The sequence below is a fragment of the Pipistrellus kuhlii genome, unplaced genomic scaffold, assembly GCF_014108245.1.
Source record: "Pipistrellus kuhlii isolate mPipKuh1 unplaced genomic scaffold, mPipKuh1.p scaffold_m20_p_4, whole genome shotgun sequence".
In the NCBI taxonomy this organism is placed as follows: domain Eukaryota; kingdom Metazoa; phylum Chordata; class Mammalia; order Chiroptera; family Vespertilionidae; genus Pipistrellus; species Pipistrellus kuhlii.
The window spans coordinates 32,966,102-32,985,078 of NW_023425540.1; the positions used below are offsets into that span (position 1 = coordinate 32,966,102).

At 40.3% G+C, this 18,977-nt stretch overlaps 1 protein-coding gene across 4 annotated transcripts in view; it reads left to right on the forward strand.

The window, feature by feature from the left end:
• Positions 1–18,603, forward strand: part of OCLN (occludin) — a 44,595-nt gene extending 25,992 nt beyond the window's left edge. For all 4 annotated transcript variants that reach the window (XM_036408829.2, XM_036408828.2, XM_036408830.2 and 1 more), the window contains 5 exons: positions 2,761–2,906; positions 8,615–8,830; positions 10,511–10,682; positions 14,174–14,215; positions 16,447–18,603. In XM_036408829.2, the coding sequence (XP_036264722.1) occupies positions 2,761–2,906; positions 8,615–8,830; positions 10,511–10,682; positions 14,174–14,215; positions 16,447–16,569 (699 nt within the window). In that variant the 3' untranslated portion in view covers positions 16,570–18,603. The remainder of the gene's footprint in view (positions 1–2,760; positions 2,907–8,614; positions 8,831–10,510; positions 10,683–14,173; positions 14,216–16,446) is intronic.
• Positions 18,604–18,977: the final 374 nt, after the last annotated feature.

Consider the following 18,977-nt stretch of genomic DNA (forward strand, 5'->3'; position numbering starts at 1 on the left):
ATAAAAAAGGTTTGAGTATCCAAAGACCTGCTGGATAGTGAAGTCAGTAGACAAGTTAGTCCTGTCCTGCTAAGAGACAAAGGTCAGCACAGAGCAGCTCATTTAATACGGTGTTTGGCTATACACAATGTAGAGCAGCAGTGAGTTAACCTCTGTGCAGCAAACTCTGGGTTCCTGGTTTGTGCCAGGTACTGTGCTGGGCTTTGGAGACCCAAGAGAAGGCAGGGGGCCGCCCCGGGAGAGGTGGTGGGTTGTGGCAGAGGCTTTCCAGTGAGCCCTGCGTTTAAATTCCACGTTGCCATTTACTAGGCAGAGGTCTCTGGGAAAGTTGTCTGGCGCTCTGAACCATAGCTTCCTCGTTTCTGAAAAAGGAATCATAGTATTTACCTCTAAGGCTGTGCTTACTAAATAATGCATGAGTTCAGTGTCTGGCACATGGTAAGCAGGCAGACAGTGGTGGCTTTTAGAACAGTCGACTGCCTACTGAAGTTAGAGATACGGGAGCAAGCCATTCTACTGTGTGCAAACAGTGGTTCCCACAGTGCGTAAGTGCAGTGGTGGGTGGGAGGTCTGTGGGCACAGGTGCTTGAGGAGATGGGAGGATAGATAGGCGCAGGGACACAGGTGGAAGGCCTCCAGGAGGTAGTGACATTACTACTGCTTGGTCGGGAGCCAAGACTTGAAGCCCAATTAAGGATTAGCTGGCAAAGATAGGAGGAAGGACATTCCATTCCAGGCAGTAATAAGTCTCTACAGGGACACCCAGGCACCTTTTGTCAAGTTTTGGTTTCTGGTGTGTCAGAGTCCGTAGGAAATCTCCAAGCTTTGAGCCCTCTGCTCAAGTTGTGAAGGGGGAAAGAACCTGGAGGAGTGTGACATGGGTTGTAAAGAAAAGGAAGCCTTTTTGCACTCTGAAGTCTCCAGAATGAGAATAGGCCTTTGTTGAGTCCTGAGGAATTCATGTGGGGAGCCAAGAATGGTTCCCACCCGCGCCCCCTGTGGTGGGATCTTAGCACACTCCTTGGCAACCCACCCACCGGCTTCCCAGCTGCTGCCAAACTCCACTCCAGGAGGAAATGATCCCATTCTTTTCTGACTCACAGGACTATCAAACAATCAAGGAGACCTCTACGGCCTTGTAGGGGTGGGTAAATAAATATTTCGGGCTGTGGCATTGCAGTGATAGGAAAAGAACAAACAGCTCATGTTGTAATGCTGTGCTTAACGGGAAACAAGTCGTCAAGTGTGTGTGTTGCAAGGAAATACCCTGGGAAACAAGACGTCAAGTGGGTGTGTTGCAAGGAAATACACTGTATTGACACTGAGCCCGATTGCAAGGATGCATAATAGCAAAGTAATCCAATGAAACGTCTTCCATCACATTCAAATACTTACACAATTCTTCGTTTAGATCCAATGGCTTTAATGCCAAAACCCAGCATCTTCCCAGTTTTTACTGTGTTCTTAAAGGCACTGTGCTAAATGTGATACCTTGTCGTGTCACTTAATTGTCAAAACAACTTGATGAAGTAAGAAGTTCCTGCATTTCTTCCAGATGAGCAGACGGAGACTTTCTAGAATTTGTAGTTGGCAGATCTGGAGTAAGCCCAGATAGTCTGGTGCTATCACCCAGCTAACTAGTCCCACCCTACCTAATATTGAAAAGTTGTTCTTTTTCTCAGAAATAGCTTATGGAGTTTTAAAACTTTATTTATGGGTTGATTTGAGAAAGAGAGAGAGAGAAATACCTTGAATTGTTGTTCCACTTATTGATGCATTCATTGATTGATTCTTGTATGTGACCAGGGATGGAAACCTGCCATCTTGGCTTATCGGGACAACTAGCCAACTGAGCTACGGCCAGGGCCTATGGAGTTATTTTTAATGTTTCCCCCCCATGCTTTATTTTATTCCTTTACTTTGAAACTACTCAAAATCTAGCAGTTACTTTTAATCAATTGTGCTAAGATTTTTAGGTGAAATTTAAAGTGTGTTGGCTCTGCTTCATGAACTCTAACAATGTTGAGAATCTAATTGTCTATGCTTATTATATTTAAAATCTTCCCCCCAAGGTTTGGTAAGAAACCTTTCATGTTAACAAAGCATAATGCCTAATATATATTCCTTCTTAGTACAAATTCACTTATAGGTGAGCAGAGAGGGACAGCAAGGATGGGACTGTACTGTACAGGCTACTGGTAATAGTGCCATTGAGCATTTATGTCGAGGGAGAATACACAAATCTCAAAGAATTATAGCAGAAATCAGTTTGTGCTTCTTAATTTCTTCTGTGGTTTTAGTGGTCCATGTTTAGGGTGAATGGGTTAAGAAGAACAATGTCCTTTGCCCTAGCTAAGAGGTGTTCCAAGTGTGGTCCTTAGGACTTGTTAAAAATGAAAATTCTCACACTAACGCAGTCCTGACCTACGTAAAATGGGACTGGTCTTCCTAACATGGGGGAGAGGCAGTTACCAGGGATAATTATTCCACCTAAACACACCAGGATGAGAATTGGGTAATTGGTGAGTTTTCTTCTTCTTTGTAATTCATTCTGGACTTGTTAGACTACAGCAATAGCACCTTTATGTGTTTGTAAAAATACTGATTTGACAGCCAATTACAAGGCAATCATGCCAATTACAAGGCAATTAATCGTATTTAATGAGCCCAATAAATACTAGATCATTTTATATGTATTTTTTCTTCCCCCTTTAAATTACAGGCTAACTAATAGCTGTCTCCCCGGGGCTGTTTCTTTAGGTGAAGAATGTCTCTGCAGGCACACAAGACATGCCTCCTCCCCCGTCGGACTACGTGGACAGGGTGTACAGCCCCGTGGCCTACTCTTCCAACGGCAAAGTGAATGACAAGAGGCTGTATCCGGAATCATCCTATAAGTCAACTCCGTGAGTAGCAGCTTCTTTTGATAGAATGAGTCTAAAACATAAACACTTGCACTGTTTTGTTACTGTTTTGTACCATTTACCTTAAACAAAAAAATCCATCAGTTTGCATAAAGGCTGGAGGCTGATCTTTGCATGGTAGGTGGATGCCGAGGCTTACAGGGAAGGTAAGAAAGGTGGGACTGTGCGGCAGGGTTCTCTTCTTCTGAGCAGAAAATGCTTTCCTCCTGATGATGGAATGGGTAAAGGTGGGTTAGGTTCTTTCACGCTAGGGGTATGGTTCTCTGCCCTAGTTCTGGTTTTGAGTTTAGGTGTGGGTATAAGGGCGTTCCTGATTGATAGCAAAGCTAAGTGCATTTCTCAGTCTCTCCTTTTGCCTATAATTATTAGAACTCATTTAGAGTGCTGAATAAACACACACACAAAAACAGGAAGCTTTGGCTAGAAATAAATGATAATAATTTACTCAAGGGTCTTAGAGTTTGCAAGCTGGAAACATACCTAGGCAAAAACCTATAATGCATGTGACCAGCTATGCTTCTAAATTAATTGTAAGACCTGCATGGTTACATAGCATTCCCACATGTTGTCCATTTTCATGAAAACCAAGATATTTTCAAATTCATTTAGATCAATTTAAAAATCTTACTTATTCTTAAGTAAGCCAATACATTCATAAGTAAAACTGAAAAGGGACAAAACAGATCTCTGGTTCCTCTCCCTGGAGGCAGCTGGTATTACCAGTTTCTTTTATATCCTTCCAGAGGTTATTTTTAAGTAAAATATGCTGGCCAAATATGAATATTGGTGTGTTTTTTCTTTAAAAAATACTAGCATATTAAATGCCTTGTTAGCACTGTATCTTGGAGAATGTTCATATTGGTATACAAAGAGTTTACTGATCTATTTCATAGCTGCATAATATTCCAGCAGTAACTTCTTTTGTTATTCCCATATCGATGCACAATTGTCCCCCAATGTTTTGAGATTACAAACCGCCGCAGGGAATAAACTTGCACACTTATCACTTTGCACATATGTGAATGTATCTGGAGGAAAAATGTTAAAAGTAGAATTGCTGGACTAAAAGAAATTGCGTACTTCATTTTGATAGATGTGGTCAAACTGTATTCCATAATGGTGGTACCAGTTTATACTCCCAACCTACACCCTGGAACTTTTTTGAAGGTCTTGGCAATGCAAATGTGATGCTTAATTTTAGAACCCAGAGTGGGAGGAGGGGAATGGTGCTAAGGGATACAAACGTGACAGCGAATCCCATGGCGCAGCACCTGCTGTGTGTGGTGGTGATGGAAGAAGAGACTGGCCGCCTCCCGGGAGTAATAGGAATTGTCGAGTGTCCGGGGAGTAATAGGAATTGTGGCGGGTTCAGAGTGCGTCGGCCATGGAGGGAGAGGTGCACACTGAGTCATAGTCTGTTTTTCCGCAGGCTTCCTGAGGTGCTGAGAGCCCATGAGCAGCTCTCCTCCTTGCTATTTTGGTAGGCAGAGACGGTGTTAGAATGGGAGCATTGTGTCTGAGGTCCACGGTTCCTCAACACTAAGATTTTTTCCCCCCAAAAGCATAATGTACACTTAGTAAAGGGCACTAATCTTGAGTATACAGACTGATGAATTTTTTAAAATATATTTTTATTGATTTTTTACAGAGAGGAAGAGAGAGGGATAGAGAGTTAGAAACATCGATGAGAGAGAATCACCGATCAGCTGCCTCCTGCACCTCCCCCCACTGGGGATGTGCCCGCAACCAAGGTACATGCCCTTGTCCGGAATCAAACCCTGAATCCTTCAGTCCGCAGGCTGATGCTCTATCCACTGAGCCAAACCGGTTTCAGCCAGACTGATGAATTTTCACAGAAGAACACTGAAGTCATCACCACCACCCCAAGAGAGACATCTCTAGCACCCCAAAAGGTCCTCTGGTGTCCTCTGTCATCCCCCGCCCCCCTATTTGGATGCCTATCACCATGGAATATTTATTTAATGAAATCACAAACATACTCTCGTGTCTGGCTCCTCTTCATCTTAATGTCCTGTGCGTTAGAATTTCAGGGTAGATGGACTTAATCCTGGATTAGGTGACAGCAGAAGGTGGTTGCCTCTTGACCCTTCCTAAGAGCATTGGGAGAGCCCTGTTAGGTACACTCCCTCGTGTCCTGTCCACACCCGGGGTGAATTAACCCTAATAAACCAAGGGAGCTGAGTGTGGACACTACAGAGAACTTTCAAGGCAGGATGACACCCTAGGGCGACAAGTAAGACAGCCCGTTGTTTGGTGGTAACAAATAGGCTGATGGAGTAATCTGTTAGGACTTTGATGCAAGTCGTAGGAATTCACTGGCCCAGGGATGGGTCTGTGACAGGCATGGCATATCCAGGGTCCAGAAGATATCAGGGCTCTTGTCGCTATGTTGTCTTTATTCTCAGTACAGCTTCCCTTGGAACAGGATGGGTTATCCAAGTTCCCATCAGAAAATTCCTCCTTGGCAGGTGTGGCTCAATGGATTGGGCGTTGTACTATGCACTGAAAGGTGGCTTGTTCCACTCCCAGTTAGAGGACATGCCCAAGTTTTAGGTTTGATCCCTGTTGCAGGTGCTTGTGGGAGGCAACCAATCAGTGCTTTTCTCTCTCCCTCCCTCCTCTCCTCTCTTTCTCTCCCCCTTCCTCTCTCTCTAAAATCAATAAAAACATATTTTAAAAAAGGAAACTCCCCCCCCCCCCCCAAAAGCTTGCATATCAGTCTATTGGAAAGATTCTGATTGGCCCTAACTGGTTTGGCTCAGTGGCTAGAGCTTCAGCCTGTGGACTCAACGGTTTGATTCCAGTCAAAGGCACGTGTCTTGGTTGCAGCACATAACCAGTAGGGAGTGTTCGGGTGGAAACTGATCGATGTTTCTCTCTCATTGATGTTTCTAACTCTCTATTCCTCTCCCTTCCTCTCTGTAAAAAAAAAAAAATCAATAAAATATACTTTAAAAAATATTCTGATTGGCCTTTTAGATCATTGTCATCCCATGGTCAGGAAGATGAAGTTCTGTGATTAGCAAGGATTAGTTATCCCCCCCATTAATGGTGACCATTCTAAACACCATATATAGGGTGTCCCCCAAAAATGTATACCGTATATACTGAATAATTAGTCCTTCCAATGAGTTAAATCTGAGAAGTAAAAAAACATCAGTTGACCTATCAGAAAAAAGTGTGTGAACATTTTTTTGGGGACACCAGAAAAACAATGGATATCATTCTGACAGTTGAGACACGGGTATTAATTGTGCATTGTTTCTCCCCCATTGATACTGGGTGTCATCAGAAAACAGGACTCATGTGACTGCTTTTAGGTGAGTAATTACCTTGAACACCTGCCATGCACACAGTCCTGGGCCAGCTGCCCTGGGAATACCAAGTCCATGCTCTCGTGGAGGCGGCAGACTGACAGGGCGGAAGAAAGTGCACAATGACTACATTGAGAGTCATGGCAAGATAGCAGCAAAGGCATGTGAGGGTGTGTGAGAGAGAATAAAACAAGTGAGTAAGAAGGAACAACCCAAAAGCTACAAAAGGGGCACTTCCAGACCTGGGAGACTGAGTTGGATACTGAGGAAAGAGTACTGCCGGTTACTGTTCTGGGTTATGTGGATTTTGACCTAATCTTACTCGCATCTAAAAATGGGTTAGAAGCCCTAACCGGTTTGGCTCTGTGAATAGAGCGTCGGCCTGTCGACTGAAGGTTCCCAGGTTCGATTCCGGCCAAGGGCATGTACCTTGGTTGTGGGCACATCCCCAGTATGAGGTGTGCAAGAGGCAGCTGATTGATGTTTCTAGCTCTCTATCCTTCACCCTTCCTCTCTGTAAAAAAAATCAATAAAATATATATTTTTTTAAAAAAGTAGGTTAGAAGATTATCAAGAGTACACATATTCCCTAGTTCTTAAATTTATGTATTCTTTTACTACTAAGCAAATTGTTCTTAGCTTTTATGCTATATTAAGTATGTTACTGTTTAGTATTTTAAAGGGTGTGGGAAGAGGATAGTTGGAAAACTTCCAAGGTAAAGATTTATAATATCAATACTAATAAAAAATTAGTGGGAAGCCTGCTTTAATGTTGCCTTTTTTTTTTTTTTAATTTCTCTTGCCCTTTCGTTTCCTTCCCTCCTGGCACTCAGCCTCTCAAAGCCAATGAAAGCTAAAGGTTTTGTTTGTCATCTCCAAGCAAGAAGCATGCATGGCGCCTGGCAATTTTGGCAATGTGTCTAGGAACTTGCTTAATTATTAACTCATGGAGAAAGTCACATTTTCCCTCCCTTTAGAGGTAGCATTCACTTAGCACATAAAGCCATGCTAACCTGGATAAATTTGGAAAGAAAAAAATAAATACTACGGCCACCCCCAACTACAAACGCATACACACCTTTAGACTTTTGACAACAGAGTCAGGCAGTTCTGGGTCACCTAGGAAAGAGAGTAAACCTTGTAGATAACACTCAAGATTACAGTTATGGTAAGTTGAAAGAAATAAGCGAAAATCTTCAAACACCTTTAGTGGCTGGTTTGAACAGCAAGGCTGAGGTTGGGAAGTCTCAGGTGCTTGCCTTGCCTTCCTGCCCTTTCTCTTGCCCTTCTCCAGCTTGGCCACAGGTGAAAGGGAAGCTTTGCGTTCCTGTTACTCAGAAGTGGGATACAGTTGCCATAGCTCTGGGTATTTTATTCCATGTTAGGCTTCAGCTGTAAGCTTGTGGCTGAAACATTACGGGCAATGAAAAGCCTGATTCAATACTGAACAATTGCATCAGAAAAATAAGTGTAGCCCTAGCCTATTTGACTCAGTGGATAGAGTGTCAGCCTGGGGACTGAAGGGTTCCGGGTTTGATTCCAGCCAAGGGCACATGCCTGGGTTGTGGCCTTGATCCCCAGTAGGGGGCATGCAGCAGGCAACCAATCAATAATTCTCATCATTGATGTTTCTGTCTCCCCCTTTCTCTCTAAAATCAATAAAAATATATTTAAAAAAGAAAAGTGTAATGGTAACTCCTCTGTTCCATTCATTCCATGTGGCTTCAGGATTAACAAAGCAATTTTACAAAAGAAGTCTACATGAGCCTTTTCATCTGTTACTGTATAAAGCTTTTCAGTGTTTTTTTTTTTTTTAATTTTTAGTTTTTTTTGAGACGTCTTGAAAAGGAAATTGATGTAAAGGAGTCTAAGATTAATACAAAGGCCCATCTCTGTGAGTCAGCTTCCAAAGGTAGAGATGCGTGTGCATCCCTCTTCTCTACTCAGCATGCCACGGAACTCAAAGAGTGTGTGGAAAAGAATCATGGCCATTGTTTTCCTGACAGCCTTTCGTGGAGTAGATCCCCAGCTCAGCTCAAGTCAGGCACGCCTGTCTTCCAGACCAGCCTAAATTAAATGAAAGCTTAGATCTATTTTACTTAAAAGGTTTACAACTGGGCTCCTCTTACACAGGAACCTTAAATCTTCCCGTGTGTATTAGAGGATCTGACCTGGTGCTACCTTGAATGCAGGATGCCAGGGGGGCCCCTCAGTGTTGAGCATATGAGCTGCTCGAGTGAATGCACCTCCACGCAGATCTCCTAAGTTACCGTTGCTGCTCTTTGTGCTGACAGCGCACTGGCAAAGGCTTGTCGGGTGCCCAGCGATCACTGAGAACACATTCCTGTTTATTAGGGTGCCAGAAGTGGTGCAGGAGCTGCCAGTGACTTCCCCGGTGGATGACTTCAGGCAGCCTCATTACGGCAGCGATGGCAACTTTGAGACCCCGTCCAAAAGGGCTCCCACAAAGAGAAGGCCGGGAAAGTCGAAGAGGCCAGAGCAAGACCACTACGAGACAGACTACACGACTGGCGGCGAGTCCTGCGATGAGCTGGAGGAGGACTGGATCAGGTACACGGCGCCTCTTTTGTGGGAACCACCTGCACATTTGATATTGGCCTTGGGGAGCTGTTGCATCCTAAACTGGGGTATAATTCCTTTCTTGGCCAACCAGGACTGGAGATTGGTCTTTTATGTTTTTTTTCTTAGTACTCGTCCGTAATGAAGGTGGACCATGGAGGGGATATGTTTGGCTGTAATCATGTCTTACATGGCCCCCACACATGGCTGATAAACTTCACCAGGACTCTTACTTTTGTCAATAATGACTCAAGAAAGGCCTTTGAATAAATTACATACACGCACAGAGGAACTTCATCTTACTGATTATAAGTTTCCCAGGCTTGTGCCGTGGCTCTGCTTCGGCATTTTTAAGCTTCCACGATGGCACCAGAGATTCTTTTAAAAGTTTATCCAAAGGATTTTGGAAAACAGTTCTGTAAACAGTTGTTAGCCAATTTAGTGTTCTGGCCAAGATTGAGGTTAAGTTCCTTTTGTGTGTGTGTCAACAGTTTTGTTATAGGCCATCAATCAGCACCAGCTATACTCGTGTTTGATGTAGCCCTTTTATGCCCAAGTATTGTGAGGAATGGGACTCAAATCAGAAACATTTGTGGTGTGAATGGTGATGAATGAAAACATTGCTTCTCAAGGTGTTATGGATGTGTGGTGTGTGTGTGGTTTGAAATCCCCTACACACTAGGGTTTTTCAGACCTCATTTCCCTTCTCTCCTTAAGGGTTTTTTGGCCTAGCTCAGCCATCTACCTGTGAAATATTTGCTTAACTTATATCATAGAAGATTTAAATGAAAACTTTTAGAAATTCTAGATTCTTGTTTCCCTTTTGAGCAAATCCTTTAATTTATCCTCTCTGCAAAATGAAGGTATTAGGCTGACGTAGGTCTAAAATTTGAAATTCCATATTCCTAAGAAGATCTGTAGTTCTGTGAAACAACTCAGTGTTTCCTCCGTGGATTAGGGGTGAAGAGCATTGCCTGCATGTGTAAAGAACAGCTGCTATATTGAGAGATACAGTGATTCAGAATCTCAGGGCTTTTTTTTTTTTTTTTTTAGTTCAGTGCATTGCCAGATTATTTGTACAACGAGCATGCATTTTTATACATGGACATTTTAAAGTCTACTTTTATCATCAAAGGACTTAAAATAAGCTATTTACCCTTAGGAAAAACAAGACCAAGATAAAAAATAAACAACAACAACAAAAAAACACCAACCCCATACCCTAAACAGTCTGAAAATGGTAGAAGATAGCGGAAAACAGCCAGCTGCCAGTGGGCTACCCTGTCCCCACAGTGACCACAACACACCTCGGGTGCCATAATACCAATTCTTAGACGTTAAACATAAGTTGCATTATCGTGTTGTATGTGCAGAATAAGTGAGTTCTTAGAACTTGAACCTTAAATTTCATAAGTTACTTTTAACTTATTTCCCAAAATTATGTAGGAATAGTTTTTATTAAAAAAAATATATACATACAACATGACCAGTGATGTATAAAGTATAGTTCTTCTTAAGAGAACTAGTTGTAGCCCATCTTCCTCTCCCCATCAGCTATAAAAAGAAGAATGTCATTCTCCACATCCCATCAGCCCTATTATCTTTGAGGAAGAAACACTGGATTTTATGTCTGCTAAAGGGCACGTAGTCATTTTTTCACTCCATTTTTAGGGAATATCCACCTATCACTTCAGATCAACAAAGACAAGTCTATAAGAGAAGTTTTGACACTGGCCTGCAGGAATACAAGCGCTTACAAGCAGAACTTGATGAGATCAATAGAGAACTCTCTCGTCTGGATAAGGAATTGGACGATTACAGAGAAGAAAGCGAAGAGTACATGGTAAGTTCAAATATGATAATTATATATTACATTTACTTTACTCTGATCTATGGGGATCCAGTATCCTTTATACTGATGTTAATACAAAATTTGTTAGTAATTATAAAACTGTAATTTCATTGAAGAATAATTGAAATTGAATCTTGGATGCAAGTCTTTCCAAATTGAAGAGTATACTAATACTAATTTACTTAAGAATTACAATACATAGCAATAGTCTACATATATTATCCCTTCCTCTTTAAAAGAAATTAACTATAGCACTTTTTCTGTTTATACATCCAGTTCATTCTTTATGTAAAGAATTCAAACAATACAGAATTGCCTAAATTCCTTAATTTCCACCACCTATTTATCACCAAAATATGGGTTGTTAAATACCCCTCCCTGTAGAAGTGCACCTACACACATGCAGTCTTTGATAAGGAATCATCTATGTTTTACCTATCTCTCTCCTGCATTTTTACTCAAAAATAGTTTATAGTTTCTTTCTTCGTCGGTCAACTGGCAGAGGTAGTATTTATCTATGTAAAGTCACTCCTTCCGTTGGAATGCCCCTTTCCATAACATATAATTGACCACACTTTAAGAAATGGAGACTAATGCTCCAGCTCTCCAAAGGAGATGTACCTACACAAATTATTCTGAAGTCTTCTGCATGGGAAATGGGTCACTTCTCCCATTTTTAAAATTTATTTAGTCCGTCACTTTTCAGTAAGGGTTTGTGGATATCTTATTTATACATTTGGCTCAGTCGATAGAGCTTTGGCCTATGGACTGAAAGGTCCCTGGTTTGATTCCAGTCAAGGGCATGTACCTGAGTTAGGCACATCCCCAGTAGGAAGTGTGCAGGAGGCAGCTGATTGATGGCTCTCTCTCATTGAAGTTTCTAACTCTCTATCCCTTTCCCTTCCTCTCTGTTGAAAAAAAAAAAATCAATAAAATATATATTTTTTAAAACAACAACCTGTGGTACATTTACACAATGAAATACTATGCTGCTGTAAAAAGGAAGGATCTTGCCCTATCTGGTTTGGCTCAATGGATAACTGTGTACTGAAGGGTCCTGGGTTCGATTCTGGTCAAGGGCACATGCCTGAGTTGCAGGCTTGATCCCCAGTAATGGATGTGCAGGAGGCAGTCAATCAATAAGTCAGTCAGAGGAAGTTAAATATCACATGATCTTGCTCATTTGTGGATTATAATGAACAACATAAACTGATGAACAAAAACAGATCCAGAGACAGAGAAGCATCGATCAGATGGTTCCCTCAGAGGGAAGGTAGGGGAAGGTACAGGTCTTGTATTTCCTTAGTCAAGTTTATTCCTAGGTATCTTAATTTTTTTGGTGCAATTGTAAATGGGTTTTAGTTTCTCTTTCTGTGAGTTCATTATTGATGTATAAAAAAGCCATAGATTTCTGGGTGTTAATTTTGTATCCTACTACATTGCCAAATTCAACTATTAAGTCTAATAGTTTTTTTTGATGGAGTCTTTAGGGTTTTCTGTGTACAGTATCATGTCATCTGCGAATAATGACAATTTTACTTTTCCAATTTGGATGCTTTTTCTTTCTTCTTCTCTGATTGCTAAGGCTGGCACTTCCAGACTATATCAATCAGGAATGGTGAAAGTGGGCATCCCAGTCTTTTCCTGTTCTTTGGAGAAATGGTTTTAGCTTTTGCCCATTGAGTATGATGTCAGCTGTTTGTTTATCATATATGGTTGAGGTATGATCCCTCTCTTTCCACTTTGCTGAGAGTTTTTATCAAGAAAGGGTGTTGGATTTTGTCAAGTGCTTTTTCTGCATCAATTTTAAAAAAATATATATTTTATTGATTTTTTACAGAGAGGAAGGGAGAGAGATAGAGAGCTAGAAATGTCAATGAGAGAGAAACATCGACCAGCCGCCTCCTGCACACCCCCTACCAGGAATGTGCCCGCAACCAATGTACATGCCCTTGACTGGAATCGAACCCGGGACCTTTCAGTTCGCAGACCGACGCTCTACCACTGAGCCAAACCGGCTTCGGAGGTGTATGATCTTTCTAATGTAATCCTGGATCCGATTTGCTAGGAATTTGTTGAGGATTTTAGCATCTGTGGTCATCAATGATATTGGCCTGTAATTCTCTTTCTTTGTAGTGTCTTTATCTGGTTTTGGAATTAGGGTAATGCTGGCTTCATAGAAAGAGCTTGGAAATGTGCCTTCCTCTTGAATTTTTTGGATTAGTCTTGAATTTTTTAGTTCTTTGAATGTTTGGTAAAACTCCCCTGTAAAGCCGTCCAGACCAGAGCTTTTGTTTGCTGGAAGATTTTTTTATTACTACTTCAATTTATCGGTAGTTACCAGCCTATTCAAGTTTTTTTTTTTTTTTCTTCCCCAGTGAGTTTTGGAAGCTTGTATTTTTCTAAGAATATGTCCATTTCATTTACAATAGTTTGTCCAGTTTGTTGGAGTAGAGTTGTTTGTAGTATGTTTTTACAATCCTTTGTATTTCTGTGGGGTTAGTTGTTACTTCACCTCTTTCATTTCTGATTTTGTTTATTTGGGTCCTCTCTCTGTGTTTTTTGGTGAGCCTGGCTGCAGTTCATCACTATTGTTTATCCTTTCAAAGAGCCAGCTCTTAGTTTTATTGGTCTTTTGTTTTTTGGTCTCTTCTTTTATTGCTTTTGTCTGATGTTATAGTGTTGTCATAAACTTTCATCAATTCATTAAGCAGTATTGATCATTATTATGCCCTAATGTAGAAGTATGGAAGTTAGGTAAATAAAATCCTGTGTCAGCCCTCAAAGAATTCATATCCAAGAGAGAAACTTGATAGCTAAACAACCTAGACAATGTGACTAATGTCATAGTCATGTTATATGTAGAAAGTACTATAAATAACTGCTGAGAGAAGGAATTAGATCTGCTGAAGGCCTAAAGAGTTTAGGAGAAGCTTCACTGAGAGGTAACCATTATAGATTCATTGGGCAAAATAAGGGAAGGGTACATGAGTACAGCTTTAGGGAGAACATGATAGAAATCTGGAAGCATTAACATGATTAATTGTTTAATTTGTAATTAAAAGGAATTGCAAATGATGAATGCTAAAACTGAATAGTTAGGAGACTAGATGAGTAGAGAGGTTAATGGGGAGCTCTGACAACTTGTATAACACTATATGACATGACGGAACAGTGTTTTATAAGAGACTTCTCTGGTGTCAGCGTGGCACATGGACTGGCATCAGGAAAGATGAGAGGCAGCAAAATAGTTACCTGCCTATGTGAATGGAATGTAAGAACTAAGAAATATATCAAAAGTTTCTCTTCACCAGCTTCCTCAGGCCTCCTGCTGACCATAATAGTTTTAAGAGCTTTAAAACGTCATTATTTTAATTTCCTGTATTTTTTGCATCTTTAGCTTCAAATTATAGCATCAGTGATGATATTTTTGAACATAAAAATGCCCATTGAACATATTCTCTTGTGTTTCTCATTAATAGGCTGCTGCTGATGAATACAATAGACTGAAGCAAGTTAAGGGAGTAAGTATCCCAGTTTGTAAGATTCTCCGAGGAATAATTTTTCTGTTGCATGTTTTTCCTTTAACCTTTAGAATACCTTGTCACGCATGTACTGATTATAGACAGAAAGCCCAATAGTTACCACATAAACTATAACTGAGAAGTTGGAACCTCAGTTTAAGTTGTTTGGATCTATCACCAATACTGATTTTTAAAAACTTTTTTAAAGGTTGAAGTATATATACATACAAGTACACATCATAAATGTACAAGTTGGTAAATTTTCACAAAGCAACCTTTGTACCTGGCATTCAGATCAAGAAATTTCCTTGTAACTCTGAGAATGCCCTTCTGTACTTTCTTACAATTTTTGCTCTCTCCAGAGGTAACCACCATTCTCACCTCTAACATCACAGATTAATATTGCCTGTTTTGAACTTCATATAAATGGAACTATTAAAAAAATGGAACCATGTATGTATGATTTCTCTCTAAAAAACTATTGATTGACTCAGAGAGAGAGAGAGAGAGAGAGAGAGAGAGAGAGAGAGAGAGAGAGAGAGAGAGAAACATTTATTTATTTTTCCATTTATTTATGCATTCATTGGTTGCTTTTTGTATGTGCCCTGACCCAGGACTGAATCCGCAACCTTGACATACAGGGATGATGCTCTAACTCAGTGGTTGGCAAACTGTGGCTCAAGAGCCACATGTGGCTCTTTGGCCCCTTGAGTGTGGCTCTTCCACAAAATACCACAGCCTTGGTGAGTCTATTTTGAAGAATTGGCATTAGAAGAAGTTTAAGTTTAAAAAATTTGGCTCTCAAAAGAAATTTCAATCGTTGTACTGTTGATATTTGGCTCTGTTGACTAATGAGTTTGCCGACCACTGGTCTAGTGGTAAATACCTGAAATTCTACCTCAGACAAAGCACTTCTCATGAAGCTAAAACAAGTAGCTCTGGGTGCAAAAATAAGATCATATTTTTAATTGGCTGTGAGGATCAGTTGTGTCTATGATGGGAGAACTTCTGTGCTGGAGACACCCTTGTGAGACAAGCCTTGCTTCAGTGGGGCTTTGGTGCTCACTGAGTCTGCCCCCTGAGTGTGTCCCTTATGGATCTGAGGAGTTGTAATCTTATGGTCCTACTCTGATCCCTGGGTACACTGGCCCTTGGATCTCCAAGGAGGTGCTAATTTAGCCTCTGCCTGAGGCGACCCAGCAGGAGCTATAGAGAGAACTGCAGATTCCTTTTCTTTGTTTGGGGTTTGGAGGTGCCCAGATGAGGCCCAGCTGTGAAGCAATGCAAGCTGCTATGGATGTCCTTGGGCCTTCTTTTGAAATGTTCTGGGTCTCTCTGATCTAGCTGCAGTTTGTAAGATAATTTTAGATTGCAAAGGGCCAGGCCATTCATATACAAAAGCCTCTGCACACAGCTTGGGTGGAGTGGGGTCTCAGGGAATTAACAGGGCAGAGCAGACAGCTATGGCTGATCCTCAGTCCTGCCCAAAGAGGTCCCCAGGTTTTCAGGTCCCACGGTAATTGGTAATTGCTGCAAGCACCTCTGAGAGGAAGCTGTCCTTGAGTTCTATCTGATGCCAGACAGTCCAATTTCTCCCCATATGAGTCTGGATCCCCAGAGTCTTGGCTGGAACTGGAGTTCAGAGGAGTCAGGAGTTTGTGTCTCCCTCCTGACTAAAAAAGACAACAGCATCCTCAGTTGCCAGCCCTTTCCACGCGCATGCCTCCGTACCTCTGCACTTTATTTCCGCAGCTCCTCTGAGTCTCCTCTATGCTTTTCTCTTCCCTTCTAGTTGTAGAATTTCCACTCAGCCAGTCTTTCTGTGGTTCTGGATGATGTCTGTTTTGTCTTTTAGTTGTAGTTTTGAAGTGGTTGTGTGAGGCAGCAATTTCAGGTGTTTACTTATGCTGCCATATTGGTTTTTCCCAGTTTTGGGTTGTGGTGGGTTTTTTTTGTGTTTTTTTTTTGGTCACTTTACAAATTGTTAGAAATTCAAGTATCATTTTAAAAACTCAGGTTAGAAGATGTTGTTCAGCAAAGAGCATCAACTGCCTCTCTGGTTTGAGATAGTGCCCGGTGCCTTATGTAACATGTTACATCATTTAACACTCCCAACAATTCTGGTGACTAATAGTCCCCTTTTTTTAGTTGACCTTGCCTTCCCAGCAGCTACACATAACTCATTTTTATTTTGTTAAATTTACCTGGTTCATATTTTTTTTCCTTTTCAGTCTGCAGATTACAAAAATAAGAGGAATTATTGCAAGCAGTTGAAGAGCAAGTTGTCCCACATCAAGAAGATGGTTGGAGATTATGACAGAGGGAAAACAGAAAGCAAATTCCAGATTGTTTGAGTGATTGAGAAGTGTCTGACATCTCTGCTGTGGTGCCAGCATGCAAAATGACTTTGGACTCTAACCAGAGAAGCCAAACCTTTGTGGTCATGACAAAGTTTTGGTAGCTTTAATATCATTGGTATTGAAGCATTTTATAAATAGCTTTTGATAATCAACTGGACTGAACACTCCAATTAAGGATTTAATGCTGTCAACATTGGTTCTGATATTAAGAACTGTTGTTTGAAGTTTTTAAACCTTTCAGGAAGGTTGCTCTGTGTACTGTGCCGTGAACTTTCACGCCCTAGGCAGTCATGTCTTAGTGCCTCATTAGTTCCAATAGGTAATCTCATTGAATCCTCCCAGAATCCTCCCTTCACATAACTGTTATTTATAATCATTCCTTTTCATATAAGGAAACTGGGTCCCTGCAATGAAGTGAAACCACTTGTTTCCTAGCTTGCAGTTTTGGTTAAGTCTGTTTTATGACTCCATTAATAAAGTCCCTAACCGTTCATATCTACTGATACTACATTCTACCAACTTCCCTATTGATTTTTTTTCTTCTGTGTGTAAATGGTTAAAAGAACTTTTTATTGTTTTATGTTATCTTGGTAATAAAGACCATATAAAAGTAACAACTTGTGAAATTTAAAGATTGTAAATATATATTTACTTTTTAAAAATCAAAATTTAAAACCACTGGCTAGAATTTTATTGTGTATATTTTAAAATACTTTTTAATCTTTTATGGTTTACATGCTTTTTTTTTTTTAAAACCATCTAGGCGCTTTCATTATATCAGAGTACCTGATTACATTTATAATTCAGTTGTGACTTGAAATGCATCTTACAGGAATTTTCAAGTTCTGTACATATTTTATAAGATATTAAACCAGGTGTTTTCTTTCTATAATAGACCTGTTTGATGTCATTAGTGCTGTTAATTTTAAGCTTTGCTAAACTACACTCAGCAATTATATCTGTTATTGTTTTAAACTCCTTTGGGTGTTATGCTGGTTGCTTGTTTCCCAATCTGTTAATAAGGAAAGGAAGCCAATTCATTTGCTCTAAAATCTCAGCACTTCCTTTTCATTCAGATTTTTATTAGTAAAGTAAAACTAGCTGATAATACTGGGCATGTCACTAGCCAAGTTGATTGTGATTATCCCTCCAATTTAGAACTATGTTTTTGTGGAAATATTTTGAATCTGTAAGTTGATCATCAGTCTGCAATTCAAACATTCAAGTATGTCAATATACCTATAGAGATTTATTTAAAATTTTTTAATATTGACATTATTGCAGAGTCCCCCTCCCCACCCTTTGCCCGCCTCTGCTCTCTCTGGCCTCCTTCTTCCTTGGCCTTTACCAAATTACTGTCCATGTCCATGGGGTATGCATATATGAGATTTTTAAAGGAGTTTATTTGAGCCAAATGTTTTGACAATATGTCAGGAAGCAAGATCTCAAATGCTCCAAGAATTATACTTTTGCAGTTTCTTTTGTGTATTTGGAAATAAGGAAGATTACATGAAGATTGGAGAAAGCAAGATAGGGATTGTATTACAAGAAAAATGATGTGTTCTCTTGAGGGTGGTTATGCCTTTGAGGAGTCTGAAAAAGAGGAATAATCTGACATTTTAAAGGTTTATGAACCTAGAAGCACAAGAACAATGGACAGGGCTTACGTAAGGCAAAGGTAAACCTTTTACTGAAGAAGCTATATGCCTGGGGTGTGACTACCACCATAATCAGCACAGGAATTTATGATCAGCCTTGGACTTTTCAGATTTATTACAGAGCCCCATTTTCATCAAGTATGTCCTTTTTTATATACTAGTCTGAATAATTTTCCAAAGATAAACTTTTTTATTTATTTATTATTGATTTTTAGAGAGAGAGAACCATCAACTCGTTGCTCCGTCCATTCATGCACTTATTGGTTGCTTCTTGTTTGTGCCCTGACCAGGGTCAAACCTACAACCTTTACATATCGGGACAACGCTCTCACCAACTGTCTTGCCTGCCAGGGCCCAAAGATAAACTTTTAAGTAATGTTTCCATTATAACACCAATTCATTTGTTCAAATTGAAGAAATTCTTAATTTCCCAGGTGCTTTACCTACTTTTGAATAAAGATAATAGTCTATGCTTTTCATACCTTTTGGATTCACATCAAATGGTAAGGACTCTCTTGAGCCACTTAACTGATTTCTATGTGTGCTAAAATCTCAACTTTGTGCTTGGAAGTCAATGTAATCATTAGTTCACGAAGTCAAGCTTGCCAGTGTTTTTACAAAACCAATTCAGCTGAATACAGAAAATCAAATAGCCTAAGTTTGCATTGTAAAATGTGCCATAAAATTGGACTTTAAAATACAAAAACAAAATCATTTTTCAAATGTGGTACTTATTAAAGACCA